Genomic DNA, 28000 nt, shown 5'->3' with positions numbered 1-28000 from the left:
GACCTGAGGAACCCCCATTCACTCAGGGTCCGGAGGGCCAGGCACTGGGCCGGGTATGGGGTGGCCCTGGGGGAGATGGAGGGGACTGTGCTCTTGCATTAGAGGGTGTTCATGGGATACTGGGTCCAAGTTCCCCCAACTTTGGGGCCAAGACTAAATATTGGGAATCCCTCATGATAGGAAGAGTGGACCTCAGGGTTTCTGCCGAGAGCAGTTGGGGAGAAGGCACCCCAGGAAGCTGCAGGAGGCTGACGCCAAGCGGGGGCAGCCGCGGGCCCACGATCCTTTTTCTGTCCTGTTTCCACTTTCTGCTGCTCGCTGCTCCGGCAGACACTCCCGGGAGCAGAGGTTTCCAGACTAGAATAACTTTATTCAAGAGAATCTGGCTTGGCAGCCAGACAGCCATGCAGGCAGCGTGCTCCGTGCCCAGCCTGGGCCCCCTCGTTGCCTGTGTCCCTGAGCGGGGCAGGATGGCGAAGCCTTCCTTGGCCACAAAGAACAATGTCCCAGGACAAGCTGTGGCAAGATGCGAGGAGAAACCGTAGGGGACGAGGAGTGGCCAAGGCCCCGGGCGACGGCTGTTCTCCAGAGCTGAGTGTTCTGCTCTCCAGGGTCAGAGCCGCCGCCAGGAGGAGGAGGAAGCCACAGGGCCCCTCACCCGCTGCCTGCCTTCCCACGCAGCCTCGGCCGTGGCGGCCAGAGCAAGCTCCTCCACCGGCATCCTAGCCAGAGCTCCCAAAGCAAGGGCTGCTGGTCCATGCAGAGCCCAAGGCCCAGGGACAGGCGGTGGGTTCTTCCTCTTCTGTTCTTCCTTCTCCAGCCCCTTGGGGAGCCTCAGGCCTCCGGAGCCTGGCTTGGCCCTCGCAAAGTCACGCCTTGCTTCTTCCCGAGCTGAAGCGCACACGGGCCATGGCTGTCTTCTTTCTCTCACGTTCTGCTTAAGGCACTGAATTCCTGAGGGTCCTATCCCTCCGTGCCCCTCATCTTGGAGGGAGCGAGTCATTCAGCAGGGATACAATTGGCTAATAAATAGAGGGCAGGTGCCAGCAAGGAGGTAACTGAGAGTGTGACGATAATAAATACAGGAGCCGGGTGTGGAGTCTCTCTCCTCCGAGGGGCTGGTTATCTTGGGGGAGAAGTATCAACTCACCTGTCAGAGACCAAACACAGAAAGCAGCTATCAGCACGCTGTGGAGGGTGGGGTCCCTCCTACGGGAGCGGGGACAAACCCAGGGGGAAGCCAGGGCAGGGAGCACAGGGAGATTGCAGCATGCCTGGATCTCTGCTCGCACCAAGGCCAAAGAGAAGCTGGGAGCTACCCTTCACCAAGCACGTCCCCAGGCGCCCAGCCCTGCGCTAAGCACCTTCTCATCTACCCTTCACGATAGCTCACGAGGAAGGCACTGCTATTATCATTCTTTTGCAGATGAGAAACGGAGGCTCAAAGAGGTTCAGAAACTTGCCCAAGGTCACACAGCTAGTCAGGGACACGAACCCAGTCTGGCTCCTTATGCTAACACCTCTGATTACTCTAAGGCAGCAGTCTTCAGACGAGGGTGCTAGGTATCCCTAGATGTACATGAAAACTGTCCAAGCCCTATGTGAGTACTAATGGTTTTAAAAGAATCTATTTCCAGTTCTCCACCTGAAAGCTGCCTGCCTGAGAGGCCTGCTTCCCCATCATCCTGAGCGCTCACCTCAATTACCTTTCCACCTGGCAGCATCCTGCCCATTCCTATGCCGTGACAATACTTTGGCCCAAGGCCAAACACTGAACAAAGAACAACTGAAGGTGTAAGTGTTGAGAAAGGAAATATGAAGAAAAAAAGAGAGAGAGAGAGAGAGAGAGAGAGAGAGAGAAAGGAAATATGGCAAATAACTGGGTAACCAAGCCTTTTGCAAGTCAGGTGGTTTCCAAGTCTTTGCGTTCAACAAATTAAAGAACAACTCAACCGAATTGTCAGCTTACATGTCATGAGAAGTAATCTTTGTTAGCAGATACGTTTTTGGCAAATAACTTGGGAGTTTGTGGATGAAAAAGCGGTCACATGCTAAATCTGATAAGCTCAGGGGAGGTCCCCTTGGGGGCCCTACAAACTCAGACTAAAAGTAACCACACAGGGTAGTCTGAACATAAAACTTCCTGACTAAAAGCAAGTTATGGCAGGAAGTCATGTCCGAGGCCTGTAGCTTCTCTGACAAGGTTCAATCATTTCCTCAATGAGCCTAGAGTCTTTTTGCTTCTAAGATAACATACCTTGGAAATGCCAGAGTAATCTCTTTTTCCAGGCCCCTCAGGGAGCAACTTCCCCCGGGATCAGGAGACCTCGGAGCCCCTCGTGGTTATCTTGTTCCCGGAAGACCCTCTCTATGTGCTGTAAATGTTACTCATTTCCTATCTGCGCCCTCCAATGCAAAAGGAGTATGTGTCTATCCATTTCACTTTCTACCCAATCCCAGAGATTTTCCCGTTTTGCTTTCACCTGCCTCCCTAATCTACGGAGCACCAGTGAATTTCAGGTAACCCTTCTTTTGTCTTCTTTGATTCTAATGTATAAAAATACGCTGCAGAGAATTTTCTCAATCCGTTAAGATTTTGCTTCCTGGGAATTGTCAGTTTGACTCAATTAAACTTTTAAAAATTCTCTACAGGTATGGATGGTTCTTAAGTCGACAAGTTCAAGTAGTTAAGTGACATTTAGTCCCATCTACTTATTTATGTGAGCATGGTTTCTCAACCTTTTCATCTATAAAGTTGGTGATCAGGAATGGAATTAATGCTGAATCCTGTTTCAGTCTGGCAGGAGGTGACATTCATTAACGAGTTAATTAATTGAAAGAGGTAGTCACATCCATCTCATGGAGATGCATCCTTAATGAGATTGATGATATTTTTTTAAAAAAGATTTTTAAAAATTGATTTTTAGAGAAAGAGGAAGAGAGAGGGAGAAAGCGAGAAACATTGATGAGAGAGTGAAACATCAATCGGTTACCTCCTGCTCGCCCCTTGGGGGATCGAGCCTGCAACCTAGGCATGTCTCCTGACCAGGAATGGAACCAGCAACCTTTCGGTGCACAGGACGATGCCCAACCATGCCACACGGGCTTGACTGTACTTTTATAGTTAATACTTATTAAAATATAATGTATTTGTGCTGTTTTGATCAATTGGTACTACAGATAATTATTGTGATAATCCATTCCAGGAGAAAATTTAATTTAGAGTTTATGTTTACAGGAAAATTAAAGTAATTCAAACTTATATGCTATTGTTGTAGCAGATACACATGACAAAGTGATATATAAAAGACTTCAACATCAAAAAAATTACATTAGCCCTAACTGGTTTGGCTCAGTGGATAGAGCGTCGGCCTGCGGACTGAAGGGTCCCAGGTTCGATTCTGGTCAAGGGCATGGACCTTGGTTGCAGGCACATCCCCAGTGGTGGGCGTGCAGGAGGCAGCTGGTCGATGTTTCTCTCTCATCGATGTTTCTAACTTTCTATCCCTCTCCCTTCCTCTCTGTGAAAAATCAATAAAATGTTTGTTTTTTTTTAAAATTACATTAGGCTGAAATGTTGTGGGGAAGTGAAATGGGAATAGGAGTTCAAGGAAAAAAGAAGCAATGCAAATATGCAACCACTATTAGAGGAGAATGTTCATATTTATATTTTTTATTGCTGTTGTTCATTTCTTTCTAAAGTGGATGATGGTATTAAATTAAAATGCCCTGCCGGGCCAGCGTGCTCAGTGGTTGAGCTTCGACTTATGAACCAGGAGGTCACAGTTCGATTCTAAGTCAAGGCACATGCCCGGGTTGCAGGCTCGGTCCCCAGTGTGGGGTGTGCAGGAGGCGGCCAATCAATGATTCTCTATCATCATTGATGTTTCTCTCTCTCCCTCTCCCTTCCCCTCTGAAATCAATAAAAATATATTTTAAAAAATTAAAATGCCCTATCCCATAGGCATGCCATCTGAAGAGTTGTCTAGTGGCTTTCTATTAAAACATTGATATTTATAACATGCCAGAAATGATACCTTTGCAACTATTTACAACGTTGATGGAAAAGTTCAGTGTTAACTTAAACGTGAGCAAGAGAGCACGTGGTTTTGAGCTTCTTTCAGGAGATTCCCTGGGAGACGTCTGAAGACGGCTGCCCTGGTGGATGGAGCCACAGGGCCTGCCGGGCCTGCCTGGCTGTGGGGAGCCCTGCATGGACTGCACTGCCAGCTCGTCCCCCAGCTGCTGCCTGGGCCCAGGGAGAAAGGAGGGCCACACGCCGTGGGAGACCGGCTTCCCTAGAACCCCTGTCTTCACGGAGTGGGGTGAAGCCTCCGCTCATGGAGGGGCACCCCCGGGGCCAGCTCCAGGCCCACAGCCCCAAATGATTTCCTGGAGTCTTGGAGCCGAAAGGAGCTGTCATGTGACTAAGTTACTGTAGACGTGAAATATTTTATTTTCACTATTTACTCACATATTTGAGCTTCCCTTCTCTAGTCCTTCTCTGGCCTAGACTCCACTCAGGCCTGGGCTCCACCCTGGGTCTCCAGGTGTGAAGCCAAGATGGACAGGAAACACTGAGAGGGAAATAGAAGGGAGTGGACCCAGGGTCCCCCAGGGGTGGGGGAGGGATAGAAATACAGGGTGTGAGAGCTGGTGGGCAGGTGCTCCCCACCAAGGCCTCTAGGAAATAGCCCTGGCTATGTTTTCAGCTGTTGGACTTTTCATCACTAGAAGGTAAGCACTTAAGAGCAAGAATCTTGTTGGTCTGTTTGCTGGTATACCTGGCAGACAGTCAAGTACTGGATAACTGTTTCTAGAATGACTAAATGCTAGCTGGGCCCCCGAGCCCTCATTTTACACAGAAAGAAAAACTAGGCGCAGAGAGCTGACATGACTTGCTCAAGCCATACCGAGACTCGTGCAAAGCCAGGACAAGATCCAAGGCCCCCTGAGGCTTCCTGGGCCCTAGAATCTCTAAAAATGCACCTGCCTGGTCTGGCCCCCAAGACTGCTCTGGGCCTTGCTCTCCCCTTCCCCAGCATTAACCCCTGCTGGTGGGGGCTCCCCTCTGGCTCAGCCTCCTTGTCATCCCTGGGCCCCCCAGCACACTCACAGGTGTCAGTCTGTGGGTCTCTGCTTCTCTTTCTTCCTCTTCCCACTGCCCTTGGGTCTCCTCCTGCAATAAGCCAAAAGCATCAGGACAGAGTGGCTGGGAGCTTATCATGCTAGGACAGGGCTGGCAGGCCCAGGAACAGTCTGGAGCCCCAGCCAGGCCACTTACCTTTCTGGCTTCGTTATCTGCGGCAGAGGCCTGGGAAAACAGAGGGCAGGCGAGAATCAGGAGAGTGCTAAGTGTGGGCTGCCTGCCACCCACACGCCTCCCCTCAGACAATCGGAGTCCTGGTCCTGCAGTTGGCGCTGAAACCATTAGGGGGTAGCATGGAGCTAGTGAGGAAGAGATGGCCAGAGGCCTCTGGGCTTCAGCTCCCACTCTAGACTTCCCGTCACCCCTCTGAGAGAGAGAGAGAGACGAATTTCCCCTTGGGGCCCCTTTCCAAAACCTTCTGCACTTCTCAGCCTCTTGACATCAAATCTGGGGATTTGTAAGCCTGTCCTTTCTCTGTTTACTTTTTCTCTTGTTCCTGCTCTTCGTTCCAGGGTGCACCCAGTTTCCTCAAGGAGAGTGAGTGAGGCCAGGGAGAGGAGGGTGGTTGCTGCCAGCTAAGGCTGCCTGTCAGGGCACACCTGCCACCTCTGCTCCAGGGCTGTGATGCTGCGGGCAACAGCAGGAGGAGCGGGTGAGGGGCGGAGGCAGGGGAGGTAAGCACAGCCCCACAGTCACCAGGCAGGTCCTGGCCCTGCCTCCGGAGCTGTGGCTGTTGGCCCAGAAGTGAGAAGAAAGGTGTCCCTGTGGGCCAGCCTGTTGGAAGGGGACAGGGCCTCAGTCTTCCCTGGGAACAGGGGTGGGGGTGTAGGGCAGCTTGGCCAGGGAATGTTGCCCTAGGGAGCCAGGGCAGGGTACCAGGGCCTCTTGGACTGCCTGGTCATGTCTATGCCATCCTGGGCACGTCAGAGATGCTCATGGAGCCTCAGTTCCTCGCCTGCCTGCCCCAGCGGAGTGGCTGTGAGGGCCAAGGTGGTGTGGGACGTGAAAGGTCACCGGTCAGCACTGAGCCTGGGAGGGGCCATTGCTGAGCTATTGTTGTATGGCTAAGCCTGGCTGGGAGGAATGGGGGGAAATGGGGGAAAATGGGTTGAGGCAGGGCCCCTGGCGGCAGTATAGTGAAGAGGGCCTAGAGCCTGGGCTCGGGTCCAAGAGTGGCGGCCAGAGCCCTGGACACTGAGCAGAGCCAAGGCCAGGGCAGTGCGGGGTCTCCTGGAGAAGGGCCAGGAGAGGTAGCATGAAAGAGGGAGGCTTATGTGTTGGATAGGCATGGGTTCACTCGTAAGCGGTGGCGAATCATGGAACCACACCAAGCCTCAGTTTCCTCATCCGTAAAATGGAGCTGGTGATAGTACCGGCCTCCCAGGGTTGTTCTGAGAGCAGGGGCCTTGTCTGTTTTGCTCACCACTCCGTCTCCAGGCTGCAGGACAGAGCCTGGCGTACAGTAGGTGCTCAATTAATTCTCATTTGAACGAGAATGAGAACCTTTGAACACTGAATGAGAAAACACATTCAAGCGCCTCGTGTGGGGCTAGGCACACAGAAGGGCACAATAAACGGTGGTGGCCCTTTGTTCCCACCCCAGGATAGGGCTCAGGACCGCTTGCCTGGTGCCTCCATCCCCAGCCCAGGGCCACCAGGACAGCACCTCAGCGGTTTCTCTCTTCCCTAGGCCTGGTCGGCAGTGCTGGGCCTGCTTCTCCGGGAAAGGAATGCTCAGATGCCCTGGGAACGGGCTGGGCAGAGGCTCTGCTGGGTGGGGGTGCAACTGTACCGAAACCCCAATGCCTTCTTCCTTCTGCCCCTTTCCTCCTGCCACAGCTTGTCCTCCCCTCTGCTCCTCTGCCTAGCTGTCCCCTTCCGCAGGCACCAGCCTGGCCCAGCACTGAGCCCAGGCTTGAAACGTCCTTGCCTCAGTATCTCTTCCAGGGCTGTGGCAACTGCCTCCCATCTCAGGGAGGGGGTGGTGTGCCCTGAGCCCCTGAGAGTGTGGGAGGGACTCGGGCTTCCTTCACCCTTGTGGCTTCTTGGCAGCTGTGCTCCAACTCCTGGGACCACCTTCTCAGGCAAACACTGGCTGATGCGGGGACAAAACACAGCTGCCTCTGATCCCCGATTTCCCTGACCGGCCTCGCTCAGCCAGGAAGGAAGCGTGGCCTGCCGCAGAGACGGCAGCCACGGGACTAAGGCTGCCGCGTGCACGGGCCTGTGCCCGCCACTCCCTGAGGACCTACCTGCACGTGCAGTGTGTGTGCTGAGAGAACGTCATCTCCACGTAGGAGGTCCGCTGCTCAGAGCTGATCCTCAGGATCTGCGGGAAAGGAAGGTTGGATGCCTGGGTTGGGGGTGGGGGGTGGCCGTGGGTTTCCAACATTTTCCACACCCTCCTTGGTGGGGGAGGACCAGACTCCATGTTTCCCCCCCACCCTTTGGACTACATGCCCTCATTCTGCTTTGAGGTGTGGGGCAAACAGCCCTCCCATCAGCCTGTGGATCTGAGGGAGGCGGCCACCAGCATCGCAACCGTGTACCAAGGGGGCCCATGCGCTGGAGTCGGAGACACATGTTGAAATCGTGACTCTTCTCCCTGCTGAGCGAGGCATGAACCTCACGCTTCTCATCTGTAAAATGGGAATAAGACTTGCCTTGAAGGCTGAACGCTGAGGTAGTGAAGTGCCTGGCACAGTGCTTGGCACTCCTCAGTCAGTGTTCCACAGACCATTGTGCTGTGCGTGCGTGCACGTGCGTGTGCGTGTAAGGTTCAGGGCGCCAAGCACTCCTGGTATAAACAGGGATTTCTCGAGTCTGAGCAGATTCAAATCTCTCCCATCCCCTGCCAGATAGCCTTGGACCTGGAGTGGGGCTAAGCCAGAGCCTGGGACAGCTGATAAGGGAGGCGGTGAGGGGGCCCAAAGTTGGGATGCAGGCTGGAAGGAGGGGCGCTGTGCTGGGTGGAAAGAGCCCGGGCCTGAGAGTCGGTTGCAGTCCGGTGACCTCGGCCTGCCCTCCCTCCCTCTCCAGGTCCCTTCCGGCAGGTGGGTGCGGTGAACCGCTGAGTAGGGTGTGGACGAGGGGGCAGGCCGGACAAGAGGAGACCCTCCCTACCTGCATGGTGACGTTGGCCGTCTCCACCGGCACACAGTGCAGGGCCTCGTCCCCACAGCAGCCCGTGCAGCGCAGCAAGGGGACACAGGAGGGGCTGAACATGTACTGCATCTCGTGGGGGTACTCCGACAAGATGTCCACCAGCTTCTCCATTGCCCGGCAGTAGCTGCGGCCCCACACTACCTGGAAGGGCATCACTGCAAGAGGGCACAGTCAGCTGGTCAGGCCAGGAGCGGCTGCTCCTCGATGCCCCCATCCTGGCTCCTTCGGCCTGGCAGAGCCTTCCGGGTTTAGCCCGCACCTCCTCCTCCAGGAAGCCCTCAGCCTGTCGGAGCCCCCCCTCTGCTCTGAACTGATGCAATCCCTCTGGGAAGACTGCTGGACCTTTCGATGGTCCGGTAGAATTTCCCAGTGTCCCGAGCTCTCCCCTGTCTTCTCAGTGAGGCACCCACACCTGCCTTAGGGTCCTTGGAGCTCCAAGGAGCGTGCCCCAGGTCCGCTCTGGTGCTTCCCGGTCCCAGGGACTTTGCAGGAAACATTTCTGTACATTCTGTGAGACTGGCTTGCAGAGTTCGCCCTCGTCTTTATTTCCTGCCCCTCGCTGGGCCAGCTCCTTCGCCAGGCGGCCAAGCCTGCAGCCAGCAACGTGCTCCGTCCCCAGGCCTCCTGTTACCTGGACCAGCCCTTGAACCAAACTGGGCCACGTCACCATCACTCCCACCTTTGGGCTGTGCTCCTCCCCCACTTCTCATGTCCAACCGAGTAAAGCTTACCACCCATTTCTCAAGGCCCGCCTCCCCGCCTCGCCAAAGCTCTCTCCAACTTTCCTAGTGTGAACAGATGTTCCTCCTTTGAGTACAACTAGGCCCCAGGGGCTGGCCTTATCTCACTCACTGGGGCTCTTATCTCCTTTACAAGCAAGTCGAGGCTCTGTGAGGACAGGCACCCAAGCACCCAGTAAACACAGGATAAATAATAACTTATTGATCAGATGATCGTTCACTGAAGAATATCGGGGACACCTCCCACCCCCACCCCTGACCCCTGACCCCCACGAAGTCCTGTGGTCATGAACAAGAGCTTTCAGGGGGGCCGATCTGGAATCTCTCAAAACATGCAACTCCTTCAGGGGAAGGCCTGGGGCCTGGCCCCAAAGAGAGGCGCACAGGAAGTGAGTAACCAGGAGCAGGAGACCGAGCTTCTAGTCCTGGCCCTACACTGACTGCGTGACCTTGGGGAGGTCACTTCACCTTTCTGGGTGTATCAGTTTCCTCGGCTGGGGAAAAAGAAGCCGGTTGGGAACAGAGGGTTGCTAAGGTGTCTGTCCCAGCTCTGACAGACAGTCTGTGATTCCGGGCACACAACCCAGTCCAGCCTTGAGACCGTGGGCAGAGAAACATCTCCGGCCCTGGGTCATGCTGCCCGACACATGATGGTTGTCCTCAGCTGGCGGCAGAGGGCATGGGATCTGGGTCACCTTGGGGGCCCTGAAGCCTCTGCCCCAGAGCAATGGTTCTCCCAGCAGCCCCTCACCTCCTTTCTAGGAGGCAGAAGGGGCCAAAGTCCACTCCACTGAGCCTATGAGGATGTGAGTCTCAGGATAATCTCAGAGGAAAAATAAACGTCAGCCCTCGCAGAGGCCCTGGGGAAAGGCTGCGAGCTGGTGGGGAACACCCAGGAGGCGGTGTGTCCACGTGGAGCCGGCCGAGGAGGCCGCAGAGGCAATAAACCACGCTTATCTGGGCGTCTGCTGCTCCGTTCTGCTTTGTGTGCTCAGGGGGCACTGGGGCTGGGCCCGGGCATGGGAGAAAGACCAGTGCCTCCCCTGCCCCTCCAGGTCACTGGGGCACTCTCCCTGGGCCCCCAAGGGGGAAACAAGGCCCTCTTCCCACAAGCAGCCCCGAAGCCCCAGGGAAGCCAGCCTTTGCAGTGCAAGGCCAGAGGGGCACCTCCCTATCATAGCTCCGGGAATGCCTGCTCAGTCTGAACTCTTCCTGAGGCTGTGCAACTCCGAGCGTTTAATCTCTACCTTGGAAAACATAAATAACAGCCAGCTGACAAAGTGCCGTGGACGGCTCAGGATCCTCCCCGGGAGCAGCCTTTAGGGAGGGGACAGCAGCAGAGAAGGGGTATCCCAGCCCCCTACGAGTCTGCAAACAGATTCCCATCCAGCTGGGCTGTTGGGGCCACAGCCAGGTTAAGCGGAGCCAGCTGAGGCTTGGCGGCAAAAGAAGGGATTTCCTTTCCTCACCCCCACGCCCCACCACACAGACTGCATCGCCGGGGCCCGGGCTGCAGGGCCCTGAAACCCGCCACTTTCTGGACCACATGGCCAGACGGCGCTGGGGCAAGGCCGAGGAGGTGAGCGGGGCCTGGCGTCCCCGGCAGCCACCAGGAAAGGGGGCAATCGGTTCCTGGAGGCCGCTGCGTGGGGGTGTGGGGGAAACAAAGGGCGCCGGCTGGGTAAGGGGCCAGTTGAGAAAGTCGTGACCACTCCCAGCCGTGGGCTGAGGCCCTCAGGAAAGGGCTCTGCTCAGCGGCTCTGGGCCCAGAGGCAGGGGTCGGGGTGGGAGGAGTGGGAGGCTGTCGCCCAGGGAAGTGCCAGGCCAGGGCGAGGCCTTGCAGCAAAGGCTGCTCCCAGGGCCACGAGTGGGTTCTTGACAGCCCTGTGGGTGAGCCTCCTCTGTGGTTCCAGCTGCCTACCCCCAGGACGGAGGAGACTCGAGAAGGGAACTGTTTGATCCTGAGAGCAAGCTCCTGGGGAGGCCGCAGGGCTGGGCAGAGCTGCTGGCCACAGCCCAAGCCCGGCAGGTGTCCTCCCCATCGCCACGGGTGGGGCGCACAGCCAGCCTGCTGCGAGGGACACGCTGCTCATGCCTGCTCAGCCATGAGCCATGGATACGGAGGAGTGTCCAAGGCTTTAGGCAACTCCAAGGGCCTCTGTGAGCCTCAGAGTCTCCATCCATAAAATCGGGAGAATACAAGTGCCTTCCTAGTTCACAGCCTGTGATCAGCACAGAATTACAGTAAATGCCCAATACTCTTACACGATAGTGGCAGTAAAAACCAGCATCCATGGCTGCAAAGTACAGACCAGGCTGTCTCTTCTCTGGGGTTAGCAGGAGGGGGCGGCATTTTCAGATTTTGACAACTGGGGTCCAAATCTCATGGGACTTCCCATGGCCACAATACAGGCTCCCTGACTGGTGAGGATGGCAGGTTAGCTGCCCTAATGAATTGACACTTCCAAGCCTCCTCACCCTCGTCCCTGGAAAATATATCCTCCTGAGTCCCCTCCATGGAGTCAGAGAATCCTACAAACTTAGAGAAAGCCTTAGCGATTATGTAGTCTACTGCTCCCATTTACAGATGAGGGAACAGAGGCTCAGGCTTCCTCAGTAGCTGTTGCCTGAAACACGCTGAAAGCATCGAAGAGGATATGGGGTGGAGGTGGTGGTGGGTCCCTCCCCAAATCTAAGCGAGCATAATATTGTGCCAGTCTCAGAGGGCACAGCAAGGGGAGAGGGAGTATCAATGAAGCCAAGAGCTGCTGCCTCCCCCACCTTCTCAGGACCTGGGGTTCAGGCCTGAGAGCGTGGCCAGGCCCAGGAGAAGCTGACTACCAGACAGGCAGGCCAGCAGGGAGAGGGTGTTCCCAGCCCAAACTGGCTATCATGCCTGTGCGTGTGCACGTCCCTACACACCCCCACTTCCACAGAGCAGAGGGACGCCTCAGAAACGGTGTGTGGCCTTACTGCACGTCTTGGAGAGGCAGACAGGGAGGAGCAAGGCAGGGGGCCTGGCATGAGCATCCTGCCTTCTGCACGTATGTCTCTTTGGCAACCATCTAGCCCTTTGAAGATTCCCTCTTGATGCAACCCTGGGTGGAGAGTGGAGGGGCCAGGGAGGGCGCGACTCATGTTCTGTCTGTTTGTAATCAATGAAAAGGCCTGGCTGCTGGGAAGGGCTGGCTGCTGGGAAGGTCCCTTCTCCCCTCCTGATTCTCTTGATTGTTTGCCCACTGTACCCAGCTCCCAGACCACCAGTCTAGCCCCTGGCACTCACTGCCCACACTGCCCTCCAAGACCTCATCGGCACCCCCGGCAGCATGCTGCGAAGGGGCTCTGAACCAACTAGACCAGCCCTGGGTTCCTGGCCCCAGCTTTGCTCGCTGGGTGACCCTGGCCCAGGAATACACCTCTCTGGGCCTCTGGGTCACAATGGGGGTGGGGGGGGGGCGCGGAGGGTTCTCAAGCTCTGCCAACTTTGTCAGCCCGGGCATCAGCCAGCTTGCAGACTTTCCCCAACTTAATATCATCCTGCACCCCCCCTCCCCCTCCAGGCCAGTCCCTTCCCACCCTCTGCAGAGGCGTGAAAGGAGAGGGCGTGGTGAGCACACACACCAACCCAGCTTGCTTACCTTTCGTCTGTGACGAGTTGTTCCCAGCAGACAGAGCCAATGGCTGTGGACAGAAAGGTGCAGGCATGAGGGGGACCATCACGGGCCGTGTGCCCTGGGGCCGAGTGTATTGCCAAGAGCACAGCGGGCCATCCGGGCTCCTTCCCACCCACTGCACACACTCTCTGCCCTGTCTCAGAGCTGTCTCTTTCCATGTCCAACGAAAACCTCACTGGACCCTGGGTGGGTCCCAGCCCTCACTCTGGCCTCAGTTTCCTCATTAGAAAAGGGTGGGAGTCTGGCGGCTTTTGGAGAACTTTGCTCTCTGTGTCTCAAAGATCTTGCAATTCTTTGGGGTCTTCCTCCTCCCCAGCCCCCTGGCCACCCTGCTGGGCCCTATGCCGCCTGCTTTGGCTGGGTGCCAGAGCCTAGGAGAGGTGATCAGCTGGTGGGAGCTGAGGGGCTGGAGCGGGTGGCGCCAAGAGCTGGTGTGCCGGTAACGTTACACCTCTGGCCAGCCCCGCAGCCGCGGGTGGCTGGGGCTTTTCTGCCCCAGGGTCTGTCTAGCCCACCCACTCCTGGGCTGGGGCTGCAGACTCCCAGGGCAGCGGGACAGCGCAGTGGGAAGGCAGCTCATTGGCTTTGTCAGGATTTCACTGCCCAAGCTGGCTCCTGGCCAGACTCCCCCGGCTCCTGGGAAAAGGGCCCTGCTCACTTCCCCAGGCCCTGCACGTGGGACCTCGGGCTGCCCACCCGGGAGAGAGCCGGTACAGCAGGACCTCTTGTCTCGCCCCAGACCCTCCCTGGAGCCCTGCGCTCAGCCCCGGGCAGGCCCCAGCCTCCCCACCAATGGCTTCTTGTGCTGGCTCTCCCCTCCACCAGCCCAGGTCAGAGGTCCTGGGGGCGCCTGCCTGGTCACAGGCCTCCACCCTGACCACAAGGTCAGGGACCGGCCTGGGATTAGTGGAGAGATGCTTTTAGCAAAGCCACGGTGGCTCCAGGGGCCAGACAGGAAGCCTCCCTCCCGGCCCTGTGGCTTCCCTGCCCCCACCACGACAGACCCCAGAGCTGGAGTCTGGGACAGCCCAGCCTCTGAGGTCTCCTCCCAGACAGCGTGGTCCAGCCTGACTCCTGGGAAATGTGTGCACATCCTTGGAGGTGCCGCTCCAGGGAGCGGGTCCGTGATGTCGGAGCCCCCCGGGCTTTGAGTGCTGGGGTTGAGGAGATCGGGGGAGCCAGGCCGGGATGTGGGGTGTGGGTCTTACCTGGGGAGACACAGCTGGCAGCGCCAGCCCCGCCAGGAGCTGCAGGAAGCAAGTGAACAGCCTCATGGTAGGCATCTTCTCAGACGTCCCGAGGCAGGGGGCTCCGGAGGAAAATCACCATGCTCACCCCGCCGGGGGAGTCCCTGGTACGGGAGGCGAGGAGCTGAGTCGGGGGCTGGATGCCCCCCTCCCTGCTGCCCCGAGGTCCCCGCTAGTGGGCTGGTGGCCCGAGCATCCTCTGGGAGCCCGCAGGTAAGTCTGCGGCTGGGGAACCTGATGCGAAGCGCCCGGCGGGGCGGGCAGGCGGCCGCCGGGGGAGGTTCGTCGGGCTCTCCGCGCCACCCCACGCCTCCCCGCGGGCCAGTGAAGATGCGGCTTCCTGCTCAGACAGCGGCTCTTATGGGACTGGAGCTGGTCGGCGACGGGGTTTCGGGAGCCGTGAACGGGGCGGGGCTCCAGGGCCGCCCCGCCCACCGCGGACGAGGCTCTCTGGGAGCGGCCGAGCCCCGAGCCCCGAGCCCGGCCGGGCCAGCGGCGGGGCGGCGCGGTCTGAGTGCGCTCGTCCCGCAGCGCCGTGCGTGGAAGGGGCGCTCGGCACGCGGACCCTCGCGCTCACCCCAGCGGGAGCCCAGCCCGCAGTTTACCCCGGGGCCGCCGGAGCCTGGTGCCCGCGGCGCCAGGACCCCGTGCTGCCCGCGGAACGGGGCTCACCGCTCCTCGCCTGCGCTCCGAGGCTGGCGACTTTGCGTCGGGGCTTCGAGCTGTGGAGCCCCACGTTGGTGGCGTCTTACCTCTAGGAAGGCGGCAACTTGGTCTGGCCCTTTATTTCCAGTGCCACCTTATGCCGTCCCCACAATCCTCGGGGGTGAAAGAGTGCCCCTGCATGTGTATATTGTGCGTATGCACTCCGAGAGTGGGCGTGTGTGTCCCTGAAGAGACAAAACCCAAGCCACCTGGCTCCAGAGCCGCCTCTCTGCCCCGCGCAGCCTCCTCCGGGCCAAGCGCGCAGGCAGCGGGGCAGCCGGGCCCCCGTGGGAAGCAGTGTCCTCAGCCCTCCCTGCGAGCCCACCACAGGCAGAGCGGAGTGTGGCCTAGTGCAGCCTTCCGCCTGGTCCCAGGAGCAGGTGATGCTTCCGCTGGCAGGGGTCTGCCCGCAGGGGTCTACGTGTGCTTGTGTGTGCACGTGTCTGTGCATGTGTGTGTGTGTGGGGGGCATTTACGTGTGACTGTGAGGACCCACCTGTGCTATGAGTCCCTGTGGGGTCTGAGTGTCTGTGTGTGTCCGCTGTATGTACAACTGTCACTTGTGTGTGGACCTGGTCCCTTGGTAGCTCTGTGACGGTGTGTGTGTGTGTGTGTGTGTCCGCTGTGTCCCCAGGTGTGTTTGGGAGGGTGTCTGAATGTGCATTTCAGTGGGGTTGTGAGTTTGCATGTCTTCCTTTGTCTTCGTGGGCCTTGCTCCGCGTGTGAATATTGGCACCAACTTCTGTGTGTGATTGTGCATCGCTGTGCATCTGTGTGTGCCCTCCCATGGTCCTCACTTGCTCATCACCACCACCCTCCGTGCACAGCTCCCCGGCTGCAAGAGCCTGGCAGAATTTGGGGTCATGGGTTGGCCCAGGCCTGGAGCTGGTGGATGGCTGGGGGAAAGGAGGGAGGCCAGGGAGGCGGCCCCTACATTCCAGCCAGAAGCAAAAAGGCCAGGGCAGCCCCAGCTTTCACCGCAGTGACCTCTGCGTCTGCTGCCTGCCTGCCCACCCACGAGAGGCTGCTAGAGATGCTGTCTCCTTGCCTGGCCAACCCCAAGCCCGAAGGTCCAGGAGCCAGTTACCTGTCAGCTAAGCGGGGGCTGTAAGGAACTTTCTGACAAGCTCCAACACGCTAGGGCTCATGGAGCAGGCAGACTCCTTTCTGGGCCTGGGGTCATGGTGGAGGGCGTCTGGGAATCACTGTTCACGTGAATGGAGATGAATAGATATGTATTTGTGCATATCTGGACCATATGTGTATGCCCATAATATCTGTGCATACATAAGCATGTGTTCATATGTGTCTTTATTTTCTATTTGTGTATTGAAGTATCTATTGTATATGCTTGTCTATAACTGAGTGTTTTGAGCATTTGTTTATAGGGCATATTTGCCTATAACTGTGTATGTATAGGGCTGTGTATATTTGTATATTTGTGTGTTTGTGCTGATTCATTCATTTTTTCAAAGGACAGATATTGCTTCAGCCCTAGTATGCTCTAGATGTTGTGGTGTAACCCCCATCTTACAAAGGACTCCTCAAAAAGTCGAATTATGGAGTCATTTATTAAAAGCCGGTGGCGAAAGAGGGAGCAAAAGCGCTCCAGACCTCGCAGCCCCGAACAGCTTGCCACATCTGGCTTGTATTGGCAGAATATCACAAAAGTATCGATTACATCTTTGGGTCTGGAATGAGGAACCTGTTTCGCGAAAAGCATTTTTACAGAAGTGAAACTGAGCAAGTTAGTTATCTAAAGTATCTACGAATCACTGAATCGACAGAAACACATTATCTGGGACCACCGGGACAATTTAGAATAATTGTGCTGTCCAGATTCCGGGACCACTGAGTCAACCGGAATGCATTATCTGTAGCTACTGAGGCAATTTAGGGTCTGTTCTGATTCCGGGACCACTGAGTCAACCGAAACTCAGTTATCTGTAGCTACTGAGACAATTTAGGATAATTGAGCTGTCCTGGTTCCCAGAAGAATGTGTTTCGATGACCAGTGAGATCACAATCAATAGGATATTCAAACCATCATCAATGGAGTATTGGGATAGCATACATAAGTTCAGAAAATCAAAATAACTTTCTATTGTTTTAGCAAACAAGTAAGTACAGAAGCCAAACAGCAGTTTCTACCTGAGATGATTGCTACCATACTTCCCAGACACTGTTCCAGGTGCTGGGCATGCAGTATGGAGGTTCCCTGGAAGTTTACGTTAATGAGAGGTGGCGGGTACAGGTGGCCACAGCTCTCTCTTTTACACTCTGGAGTGTCTGGGCAATGTCTGCCTTTCCCACAAGTGTGTGTCCGTGTTTTTTTTGTCTGAGAACCATACCCTTCTAAACATGGCTTCGTGGGTTTGAGATGAATCGGGTAGGGTAGGTGGTAGAAACCAAAAGACCCCCAACTGTCCATGGGTTCAACGGAAGTTTCCTCTTGCTCACATCCGGTCCAGGGCACGCGTGCAGGTGGCTCCAGCCCTATAACCTCAAGTAACTTCCTTTACTTCTCAGAGCCGCGCTGTCTCCATCGAAAGTGGGAATAATGATAGTTCTTACCTCATAGGTGAGGAGTGCTGAAGCACCTGCGGTGCAGGAAATGGTAGTTGTTAGGCATGGTTTCTAATAAACTTCGGATTCTAATTAGAGATATAAAAACACGGTAGTGACAGAGCAGAGTCGTCATCATGGAACGAAACAGAAAATAATCTCAGGCTTCTGCCAACTGCAGAGGAGCAAAAGGCTGGGGGATTTGCAGGTGCGTGCACACACACTCGCACACACAAATTCCCACCATCACCGTCCAGGCGATCAGTCCTCAGCTGTCCTCGAAGCTTTTTTTATTTTTTTTTTATATTTTATTGATTTTTTACAGAGAGGAATGGAGAGCTAGAAACATCGATGAGAGAGAAACATCGACCAGCTGCCTCCTGCACACCCCCCACTGGGGATGTGCCCGCAACCAGTGTACATGCCCTTGACCGGAATCGAACCTGGGACCCCTCAGTCCGCAGACCGACGCTCTATCCATTGAGCCAAACTGGTTTTGGCTGTCCTCGAAGCTTTTGAGTAGACTCAGGTGCTGAGTAGATCTACTGGCCAAGTCTGTTCAGAACTCAGCATTTAACTGTGTACCATCACAATCATTTGTTGTTTTATATTTTATATAAATAAATGCATAATATTTATTGAGCGCTTATTATGTGGCAAACAGTGTGCCTGGTGCTTTAAACACGTCAAGTCAGTAAATTCTCCCAACAAACATTTTAATTATTTCCATTTTGAAGATGAGAAGAATGGAGGCACAGGGAGTGTAAGTAATCTGCCCATAGTCGCTTGACTGCTGAGGAAGGAACAGAGATGGAAATCATCCTAGTCTTTTTCCAGAGCTCTTTACAGTGAGCACAAGCTCTCCCTACCATCCAGATTGCAAATACCTTGAAAGCAGGGCCAGTGTCTCAAACCTTGCCTGGGCCTTCCCTTGCTGGGGCAGAGGAGGTGTTTGACAAACTCTGAAAGGTAGGGTGATGTGTGGGAGGGAGAAGCCCTCATCCCAGGCCTGGAGCTGACCATGTCACAAGGAGAAAATACAGGTGAACACAAGGGTGTAGGCAGTAGAAACAATTGGGTCCACGACAACAGTCATCCTGAGCAGCCACGAGCACTAGCCGTGCATGTTATACTGCCAGGCCTGCTCCTGCCTCCCAAGGCTGCCCCAAACACAGGCTTCCCACACCTTGCATTAGTCATGGTCTTAGCCTGAAGCACCTGGCTGAATCCATCCCAATTTCTTGGCTTTTGGTTTCCTGACTCATTCTCCCATTTTGGCCTCTTCATGTCTTTTTTTAATCCTCACCCGAGGATATGGGGGCGAGGGGGGAGAGAAGAGAAGAGAGAAACATCGATTGGCTGCTTCCCGTACGTGCTCCGACCAGGGTTCGAACGTGCAACCTACCTAGGTATATGCCCTGACTGGGAATTGAACCTGCAACCTTTTGGTGTATGAGACATGCTCTGACCAACTAAGCTACCCAGCCAGGGCCTTCTAAACCATTTCCCAACTATGACTTTGCCTTCTCTCTTTACGACAATTTGGCAGCTTGTGCTAGAGCGGTGCCTAAGGTGGCCCTAGGTCAGCACATTCCCTCTGACCCTGTCCCTGAATAGGGCAACAGGTGGGTGGGAAGGAGAGTATCCAAGGGCTAGACTGTCCCCCTTCCTGGCTGCCAGGGAGAGCAGCAGTGGGCAGCGGGGGCTGACAGTCTTTCCACTTCATAGGCTAGACCTGCGATAGCCGCCTGTTACCCAAAGTCACCGGCAAGAAGATGCTTGGCTGGCCTCTGTCTTCTCCACCTGCCTCCTGGGCCCCACTCAACCTCAACCCTGAGCCCCTCTTCATGCCCCTCTCCATCCAGGCAGGCTCCAGGGGCCGTGCTGGCCACCACCACTGGGAGAGATGTCCCTCATCCAGGTTCCCACAGCACCTTGAATTGCCTTCATCATGACCTGGCCCTCAGTCTCATCACTCCCCAGCTGCTTGTCTCGCTTCCTGCAGACTGTAAGATCCAAGAGGTCAGATGCTTGTTCACCTTTGGCTCCCCACTACCTTGTGTAGTCCTGGCACACAGTAGGGGCTTACTTCGTGTTTGTTAAGTTGGGCCAGTCCTCAGGGCACTTTCTCCTCTCCACACAGGAAAAATGTCCCAAGTCTGCCTATTCCTTCCCCGAATGTCCTTGCACCTCCAGAAGTAGCCTTCCTAGACCCCATACTCAAGACAACCTGGGTGGTCCTCTCTGGTGGGGCCAGAGCATGGGAGGACAACCTCGTGTTACTGTGTAATCATGCCCTGGGCTGGTCACCACAGCCCCACCAGCCCCCAGGGGACAAGGCTCATGCCCTGGCCCAGAGACCAGAACGCCATGGGAGGCCTAGGGTGGGGCCCAGTTGGAAGGGAGATAAGAGCAGAGGCCACGGGCGACCAAGTGGTTCCCAGGGGCGGGAAACGAGATGGCACCCGCCACGAGGGCTGTGAACAAGGAAAGCCAGGCGAGGTGCCGCAGCCTCGTCCCAGGCATTTGGGAACTTGGCAGCCAGGACCGGGTTTTTCGTGTTTTCTGTAATTATTTCCCTTTTGTTCTCCCTTAGTATTTAGTGAAGCCCTTTGTGAAAATGCCAGCTGGTCTCAGCTGTGCTAAGAGGAACGACAAAGGGGTACTCTGTATGTTCTTGTCCCTGAGCTTTAACCGAGGGATCTAGCTTAGTGGTGGCAGCAAAGTCAAGGACCATCAGGGGCCAAGCGGGGGGCTCTGGGGCCACAGCCAGCACCTCATGTCCAGCAGCGTCCCTGACACTGAGCTTCCTTCCAGGTCTTCCAGGCTCTGGCCTGGGCTGTATTGAAACCAGAGGGGCTGGAAGGCCAGCCAGTCGTGGCTGCTTGGAGGGGGGCATTTGTTCAGATCCCAGTGGTATCCAAAGCCCCGGAGAAATCCAGAGGCCGGGCACCTGCTGAGCTCCGGCTACTGGTCCTTCCCACGGGGGGCTACTTGGCAAGCCACTGTCGGGGAATCAGGCTCACGAGCTGGGGCCACACTGCCTCCCTCGTGCCCTCACAGCTCAGGACCCTTGGTCCCCTGCCTGCCTGCTGCCCACTGGGAGTGGACACTCAGCTGGTCCTTCCCACCTGCAGGGACCCTCCACATCCTCATTTCCTGCGATTGTGCCCCTTCTCCTCCCAGACCCTCCTCTCGATTGCGTCTCTCAGCCGCCCGGGTGGGAGGGGCCGCGAGACCTCCCTCCTCGGGAACAATCGTCCCTTTCTCTCTGCTGCGTAAGTGATACAGGAGGAGAGGAAGCTATTTGTAACTAATCGGCTGTGATGTGGAACGGAGCTCTCTGAGAACTGGAGAGCCTGCTGACAGCCCAGCCTGGGGCTGTCCCGCCTCGGTGACAGCTGGGTGGTTGGGGATGGCAGGTCACCCTCCTCCTCCGCCCTCTGCTGGGGAGGCCGAGGGGTGATGGCGGGTGGTAGCTCCTGCCCATGTCTCACCTCCTGTGTGCCAGGCTCTGTGTTGACACACTTGATACACGGGAATCTTCTAACCTCCTTCAATGGAAGCGTTGCTGCCTCATGTCCCAGGTGAGGAAACGGAGGTTGCCCCACGTGAAGTCCCTCGTGCAGGCTCCCTTGGCCAGCAAGCAGCAGAGTGAGAGGGGCGGACCAGGACAGGCTGAGGCTGCGCAAGGAGGCCGTGCTGGGCAGGATTACGAGCTGCCTTTTATAGCTGCGTGACCTTGGGCAAGTCTTCCCAGCTTTGTAACCCCATCTCTGAGGCTGGTAGTTTTTTTGTGTGTGTGTGTGCGTTTTTTTTTAATATATTTTATTGATTTTTTTACAGAGAGGAAGGGAAAGGGAGAGAGAGTTAGAAACATCGATGAGAGAGAAACATCGATCAGCTGCCTCCTGCACACCCCCAACAGGGGATGTGCCTGCAACCAAGGTGCATGCCCTTGACCGGAATTGAACTTGAAACCCTTCAGTCCGCAGGCCGACGCTCCATCCACTGAGCCAAACCGGTTAGGGCTGAGGCTGGTAGTTTAAATGAGAAAGTGGAAGTTGATCACATGGCACAGTGCCTGCTGTGCTGTGAAAAGCTTAATAACTCCAACTATTATGATCATTTCCTGGGGGAAGGGGAGAGAGGTGGGCCAGCTGACTCCCACCAAACTTCAAGCAGACCCTGCTATGGTCACCAGGACAATGGTCACCATGGTGGCAGGAAAGCCATCCCAGAGGAGGCCAGGCGTCCAGGTTAGTTCTCTGCCCTCCGAGGGGTGGAGCCAACCTCGGAAACCTCCTTCTCCATAGAGCGGGAATATGGGGAGAGGCTGGGAGAGAAGAGGGCACCCACATCCATGGGGCCCCTTCTCTGTGCCAGTCGCACCACAAGGCAGTTATGCTCCAGTTCATAGACAATTACAGATCATTATGAATTAACATCTGAAGAATCACAGTCAGGGTGCAAAGTACTATGCAAACACAAAGGGCGGGGAAGATGCCGAAGTGTGCGTGTGTGTGTGTGTGTGTGTGTGTGTGTGTGTGTGTGTGTGTGATCAAAGTAAATGTTGGATCCCCTGGCCTGTGAATCCTGACCATCCCTTCCCCCAGGGGGAGGCACCCACCCCAAAGTGGGAGGATTCTGTGAAAGGGGAGGGATATGGGCCCTAGAACCAGGGCCTGAGGCTTCTGGAGAAGGAGTGCTTAGTGCCCCAGCCATGTTTCAAGGTGTCAGTGTGACAAACGTCTTCTCTAGCTGCTCCCCCAAAAGGAACAAAAAGTAATGCCTGCTTTGTGGATAGTAAGTGAAGGACTTCCCTGAGCACCTGCAGAGGGACTTGTGGGAAGCAGAGGAAAAGAGTGACCAAAAGGCCCGGCCGGTGTGGCTCAGTGGTTGTCGATCTCTGAATCAGGAGGTCAGAGTTCGATTCCCAGTCAGGGCACATGCCTGGGGTTGAGGCTCGATCTCCAGTGGAGGGTGTGCAGGAGGCAGCTGATCAATGGTTCTCTCTCATTCTTGATGTTTCGATCTCTCGCTTCCTCTCCCTTCACCTCTGAAATCAATAAAAAAATTATATTTAAAAAAAAATAACCAAAAGATCCATCCCCGCCCCTCACGCTCAGGACACCATGTCCAGAGGCTGCAGAGTCTGGGGAAGCAGCCAGTCTGGCCCAAGGGCCTTCGCTCAGGGTTGCAGAGATGGCAGCGGGGTGAAGGGCCTGGAGGCTCTACTTGGCGCTCACCCTGACTGCCCAGAACCAGGGGTGGCGAGGGACTTCCGCTCCGGTCAGGAATGACGCTGTCTCTGCTGTGGGTTGAAAGGTCAGTGGAGACAGCATAGACTAAACATCTCATAATTGGAACAGCGTGAATCTGGGTGAGGATCCCTGTGAGGGCCTGTATCTGTTCCATTTTAATATCATCCCTTGGAGTGTTAGCTCCTGGTCAAGCTGTCACTCTGTACTTCAGAGGGAGGAGGCCAGCCCTGATGAATCAGCAGGACTCAGAGCTGAGGACAGGAGAGAGCTGCATCTCCCGTGGGTCCCTCACCCAGTGCCAGCCCCAGGGCTCAGGGCTGGGGCCACCAAGAGGCGAATAGCCCTGGACGAGCTGCCAGTCCAGTGGGAAAGGCTTAATATTATCTTAAATAACACCAAGTCTGTGCAAAACAAAGCCCTTCGGAGCCTTCGCTGCAGACTCCTGACTGCGGGCAAGTGAGTGGCTCCAGACCTTAGCTGGCTGTGCTCGCTCTCGTGTGAGCATTCCCGGGACTGCCGACGAGGCCCACAGGAAGGGCAAGAAAGGGTTCCCCTGGAGATGGTAAGGCTTGTGCAGCATCTCACAGGACGAATGGGAGTTTATCAGGAACAGAAGGGCAGAAAGAGCACTGCAGTCACGGCGAGTAGCCTGGTGAAGGATGGACTATTCGAGGGACACTGAGGAACCTGGAGGGGCTGGACTGTCTGCAGGGTGGAGGAGGGGCTGTGCCTGGAGATGAGGCTGGAAGGGAAGGCCGGGGTCAGTGTGTGAAGTGCTTTGAAGACCGTGCTGAGAGTTCATAGTTTATTCCAAGGGCTCCAGAGAGCCTTTGCAGGTTCTTGAGCAAGGGCGTTACACGGCCAGATGTGCATTTTGGAGAAACAACTCAGGGCAGGTGGAGGATTTGGCCTGGAGTCAGGAAGACCAGATCTGTTGTTATTGTAGAACTGAGAGTGCCTTGAATCAGAACAGTAGCTGTAGGAGGAGATGGGATGGGACCCAATGCCACCCAGATAAAAGAGTTCATTTCCAGACCTAGCTACTTTGGTTCAGTGGATAGAGTGTCAGCCCACAGAATGAAGGGTCCCAGGTTCGATTCCGGTCAAGGGCACATACCTCAGTTGCAGGCTCGATCCCTGGCCCTGGTTGGAGAGTGTGCAGGAGGCAACCAATTGATGTGTCCCTCTCACATCTATATTTCTCTCTGTGTGTCTCTCCCCGTCCTTCCCACTCTCTCTAAAAAAATCAATGCACCCGCCTGGCGTGGCTCAGTGGTTGAGTGTTGACCTATGAACCAGGAGGTCGTGGTTCTATTCCTGGTCAGGGCACGTGCCAGGGTTGCGGACTCAGTCCCTGGTAGGGGGTGTGCAAGAGGCAGCCAATCAAGGATTCTCATCATTGATGTTTCTATCTCTCTCTCCCTCTCCCTTCCTCTCTGAGATCAATAAAAGTATAGATTTTTTTTTAAGTATATGGAAAAATATCCTTGGGTGAGGATTTAAAAAAAAAAAAGTTTCATTTCCAGCTTTATTTGGAGCTGGCTATGGCCTGTGACTAAATTCTGGCCAATCCCTGCCCCTTAGGGATTTTTAGGATTCTGGGTACAGATGCAAGGGGTGGGTTTGACCTCTGAAAAAAAACCTCCTTAAAGGGAGGAGCATGTGACTTCGCTATCTGCCAAGCTTTTGCCTGAAATTCAAACATGATGGTAGGAGCTCTTAGAGTCGTCTTGGATCTTGAGGAAAAGTTGCAAGGAAACGGATCCCTGAAAACTTTACAGGATTGCCATACCAGCCCTGGCCTGCTTCCACCCAAAAGTATTTGATGTGGGGGGGGGGGGGCGGGGATATCAACTTCTATCTTGTTTAAGTCACTGATATTTTGGAGTTTTCTGTTAACCTATGTGTTGTTCCACATTTTACCTTACAAAGGTGAGAACATTAGCTCCACAGTTCTATAAGAGTCTATTAAAAACAAAACAAAAGAAGCTGCATTCTTCCATGGTTTATCCTGGGGAGTGAGTCATATTACGTTTCCTGGGAAGAACTGGGGCTCTCCCATTCCCTCTCAGCTCGAGGCTGGACTGAAGAGGCCACTGTTAAGGATACAGATGTTGTGGCCCAGCTGGGCTGGACCTGCCTCCCCAGCCGCATCCCTCCCTTCCCAGCTCCCCTCTTCCCCCAGAGAGCACAGGAAGGAAACTGTGTTGGGGGCGAGGGGTGCAGAGGGGAGCCAGATTGGTTTCTCTTATGGTTGGATTCCCAGGGGTGGAGGAGACAGAAAGTCTAGCGGAGCTTTAGCAGACAGACAGCGGACCTCCAGCTGGCCCCTCGGGCCTCGGGCTCTCCTATGAGTCAAAGAACACTTGGCTGCTTCTCCAAAGATCCCCCTCTGCCTCCAGCTCCTCTCCTTTGGAGAACAGCGGCCTCAAGTCTGTAGCCCAGGAGACCCTCCGGGGCAGGATTGGCTCCGGCCTTGGGTATAATGGGGTGAGGTGGGAGGGCCTGGGGTGGGACTGGAGGTGCAGTCGATCTGGAAGCTGACATCTGCAATTTCACTCTCTCACCTTCCAGCTCTAGCTTTTTTATCAGGGAAGCTTTGGGAAGTCCAATTTTCCCAAATGATGAATCAAGTACTCCTGGGTCGTGAAGACATCATGGCTCCTGAATCCCTTCCATAGCTTCCTTCCAGGGACCTATGATTTCCCCAGAGCCTGCATTTACTGCCCGCAAGATCCAGGTAACTCTCCTCTCTACTGTGACTGAGAACGCGCAGGTGGAGAAGGTCGCAAGGCCTACCCAGGGTCATTCAGCTGGTTATCCCACAATATGCTGAGCAAATGCTTGATGGTGCTCTAGAGCCACCCTCAGGTAGGAGAAGGCAGCATCCGCTTGGTACAGGAAACCCTCCTCCGTCCCAGCCAACCCAGCCCCTTGCAGGCTGGTCCTGGAGGAAGGGCTTTGGGAGGAGCCACCTGGGAGTCCCTCTCTTCCTCATTCCCATGCTCCCACCCCGCTGGTCCCAGTGGGGACTCAGGGGAAGGAAGGACAAAGGAGACACAAGCACCCAGGGAATGGGAATGGGTCACTGTCCAGAGCCTGAGATGCCTGCCCTCCAGGATCAAGAGCTCAGTTTCTGGCCTGCACCTGCCTCCCCGTGGGCAGCCCAGGTGCTAGCCCGCTACCTGGCGGCTCCTTTGACATTTTGCAGCCTCTTCACGGCCCAGGTCCACAGAACACTGCCCCCAGGCCCCGGCCTGGCCAGGCCCTTCAGCTCAGGGTTGGCGCTTTCGCCGAGGGACACCCTTTTCAGAACTGGTCTCGGCAATGCCACTCCTTCCAGTGAGACCCACCTCTGACATGTGGGGTATGGCCCAGCAGTATAAAGCCAGCCGCTTTGTTTTAATTAAGCAACATACACCTGTTGTAGAAAATACAAATTAGCATGAAAAAAATAAGATAAAAATCACCCAGTTTCTGTAGTTACAACACAGTCACAGGGATGTAAAATGAGGCATAGGGAACAGAGTCAATAATATTGTGTTAACTGTGGTGCCAGGTGGGGACTGGAAATATCGGGGGGACACTTTGTAAAGTATGCTGCACACCTGAAACTAATACAAAATAATATTGAATGTAAACTGCAATTGAAAAATTAAAATTATCACCTTTTATTATCCAGGAAAAAAAAACCCTGTTAATATTTTGTTATCTATCTTTTTAATTTCTTTCTATGCATGTGTATCTTTTTTTTTTTCATTAAAAATGGCATCCTATTGTTTTATAGCATGCTATTCTTCATGCTATCATATTTTGGTCATGCCTTTTCATACGAATCGTGGAAATCCTACAGCCTTGCTGCTGCAAGTGTGGTCCAGGGATCAGCTGTTGGACACTCAACATTTTAGGCCTCACCAGACCTGTTGAGTCAAAATCTTCATTTTACCAAGACCCCACCCCCACCCCACCCACCCCTGGCCCCAGGTCCAGGTGATTCTGATGAGCCTTCAAGTTTGAGAGTGCTGGTATTTGGTGCCAGTTTTCCTGGCTGTACTCCTAGGGCCGTGGTCGGCAAACCGCGGCTCGCGAGCCACATGCGGCTCTTTGGCCCCTTGAGTGTGGCTCTTCCACAAAATACCACATGCGGGCGCGCACGTACAGCGCGATTGAAACTTCGTGGCCCATGCGCAGAAGTCGGTTTTCGGCCCGGGCGAGTCTATTTTGAAGAAGTGGCGTTAGAACACTCAAGGGGCCAAAGAGCCGCAGGTGGCTCGTGAGCCGCGGTTTGCTGACCACTGTCCTAGGGAATACTTACCTAAATCTGACTAAATTTTTCTTTTCAAATCCTCCTATCATTGGGCATTTAGGCTGTATCTAATGTTTTCTCCATTATTAGCAAGGCTGCAGTGAGCACCTTCATACACGTTTGTTGCCGCTGTCCCTTAAGTTCCTAGAAGTACAGTTTCTGGGTCAGAGGCTTTTGATGCTCATTGTCAAGTTGCCCTCCAGAAAGGCCGCTTCGGTTTCCACTCCGCCCTGCAACGTCCAAGTGCCGGGACCGCCGCAGCCCCCAGGCCTTGGTGAGGGTGCCTTTACATCTCTGCTGTTTGAGCTATGACAGTCGTATCTCAGGAGGCGCTGGATATGTTTCCTTAGCGCCTAGGCAATCAAGCGCACGTTTCTCCATAGTAGTACTGGCCGTTTGCATTTCTGCTGGCTGAGTGTCTGCTGGGGTCTTTTCTACCCCGAGCGCACCGAGACAGTGAGAGATGCTGCCAGTGAGGGCTGCAGAGCGGTGGCCCGAGCCCAGTCCTGATGCCAGAGCCCAGCATCCTCCACACTCAGGCTGCTGCCTGCCTGAGGGCACAGTGGGCTGGGGTCCAACTCAGACTCAGCCTGTCAACCTCCTGCTGTGTCCAGACCCCGGAGCAAGTGCCCAGCCAAGCCCTTGCCTCCTGGCCCAGTGAGGGCTGGGTGCCGATGGCCACCCAGGATGGTGTTCTCAGGCCTCGCTAGGCACCCTGCCCATCTCCAGGCAGGCAGGCAGGCAGGCAGGCCAGGTGTGCTGGGGGGAGCTGGCGGCGAGGACAATTCAGGGAAGTGACCCTGCCCAGTCGCAGAGCTCCTGCCCCAGCAAGCATTGTGAGCCACCCACTGGCCACTGTTGCCAAGGCTGCTGACGGCGGTGGCAGGAAGCGGTGCTTACTCAGCCCCGGCTGCACGTGGCTGTTTGCTGCCTCCCTCCTCCCAGCCTTCCTCCCAGGCATAGCCTGTCCAGCCAGCAGCTGGGGGAAGCAGTGCCTGGGGAGGAAGCGGCGGGACCACCCCACATCCCCTGCGAGGCTGCACCTGTGCTTGGCCGGCTCTGCCACCTGTTGCCTGACTGGGCACGAGGCCTGCGGGAGGCCTTGGCAGCAGGGTGAGGTGTGGGGCTGGGTCCCGGCCCCTGGGGCAGGCCAACGTGGTGTGGGACTCTGCTTTGACATCTCCT

The 28000-nt window shown here is 55.5% G+C and overlaps 1 protein-coding gene across 3 annotated transcripts; it reads right to left on the bottom strand.

Annotated features, from left to right (window-relative positions):
• Positions 1 to 349: 349 nt before the first annotated feature.
• PGF (placental growth factor) lies at positions 350 to 14327 on the bottom strand. 3 transcript variants are annotated; one of them, XM_008138827.3, is made up of 7 exons: positions 13937 to 14327; positions 12693 to 12735; positions 8273 to 8469; positions 7402 to 7478; positions 5285 to 5314; positions 5117 to 5179; positions 350 to 1150 (listed from the first exon to the last, which is right to left on the bottom strand). In XM_008138827.3, exons 1-6 carry the CDS (start codon positions 14009 to 14011, stop codon positions 5122 to 5124), a joined length of 480 nt encoding a protein of 159 aa, XP_008137049.1. In that variant the 5' UTR covers positions 14012 to 14327; the 3' UTR covers positions 350 to 1150; positions 5117 to 5121. The 3 variants fall into 3 exon arrangements, with proteins under 3 accessions (XP_008137049.1, XP_027997174.1, XP_027997176.1); XM_028141373.2 differs by lacking the exon at positions 5117 to 5179; XM_028141375.2 differs by lacking the exons at positions 5117 to 5179; positions 5285 to 5314.
• Between the last annotated feature and the right edge of the window lie 13673 nt (positions 14328 to 28000).

This window comes from Eptesicus fuscus, chromosome 5 (genome assembly GCF_027574615.1).
Source record: "Eptesicus fuscus isolate TK198812 chromosome 5, DD_ASM_mEF_20220401, whole genome shotgun sequence".
Taxonomy (NCBI): Eukaryota; Metazoa; Chordata; class Mammalia; order Chiroptera; family Vespertilionidae; genus Eptesicus; species Eptesicus fuscus.
This window is presented reverse-complemented; position numbering and strand designations above follow the sequence as displayed.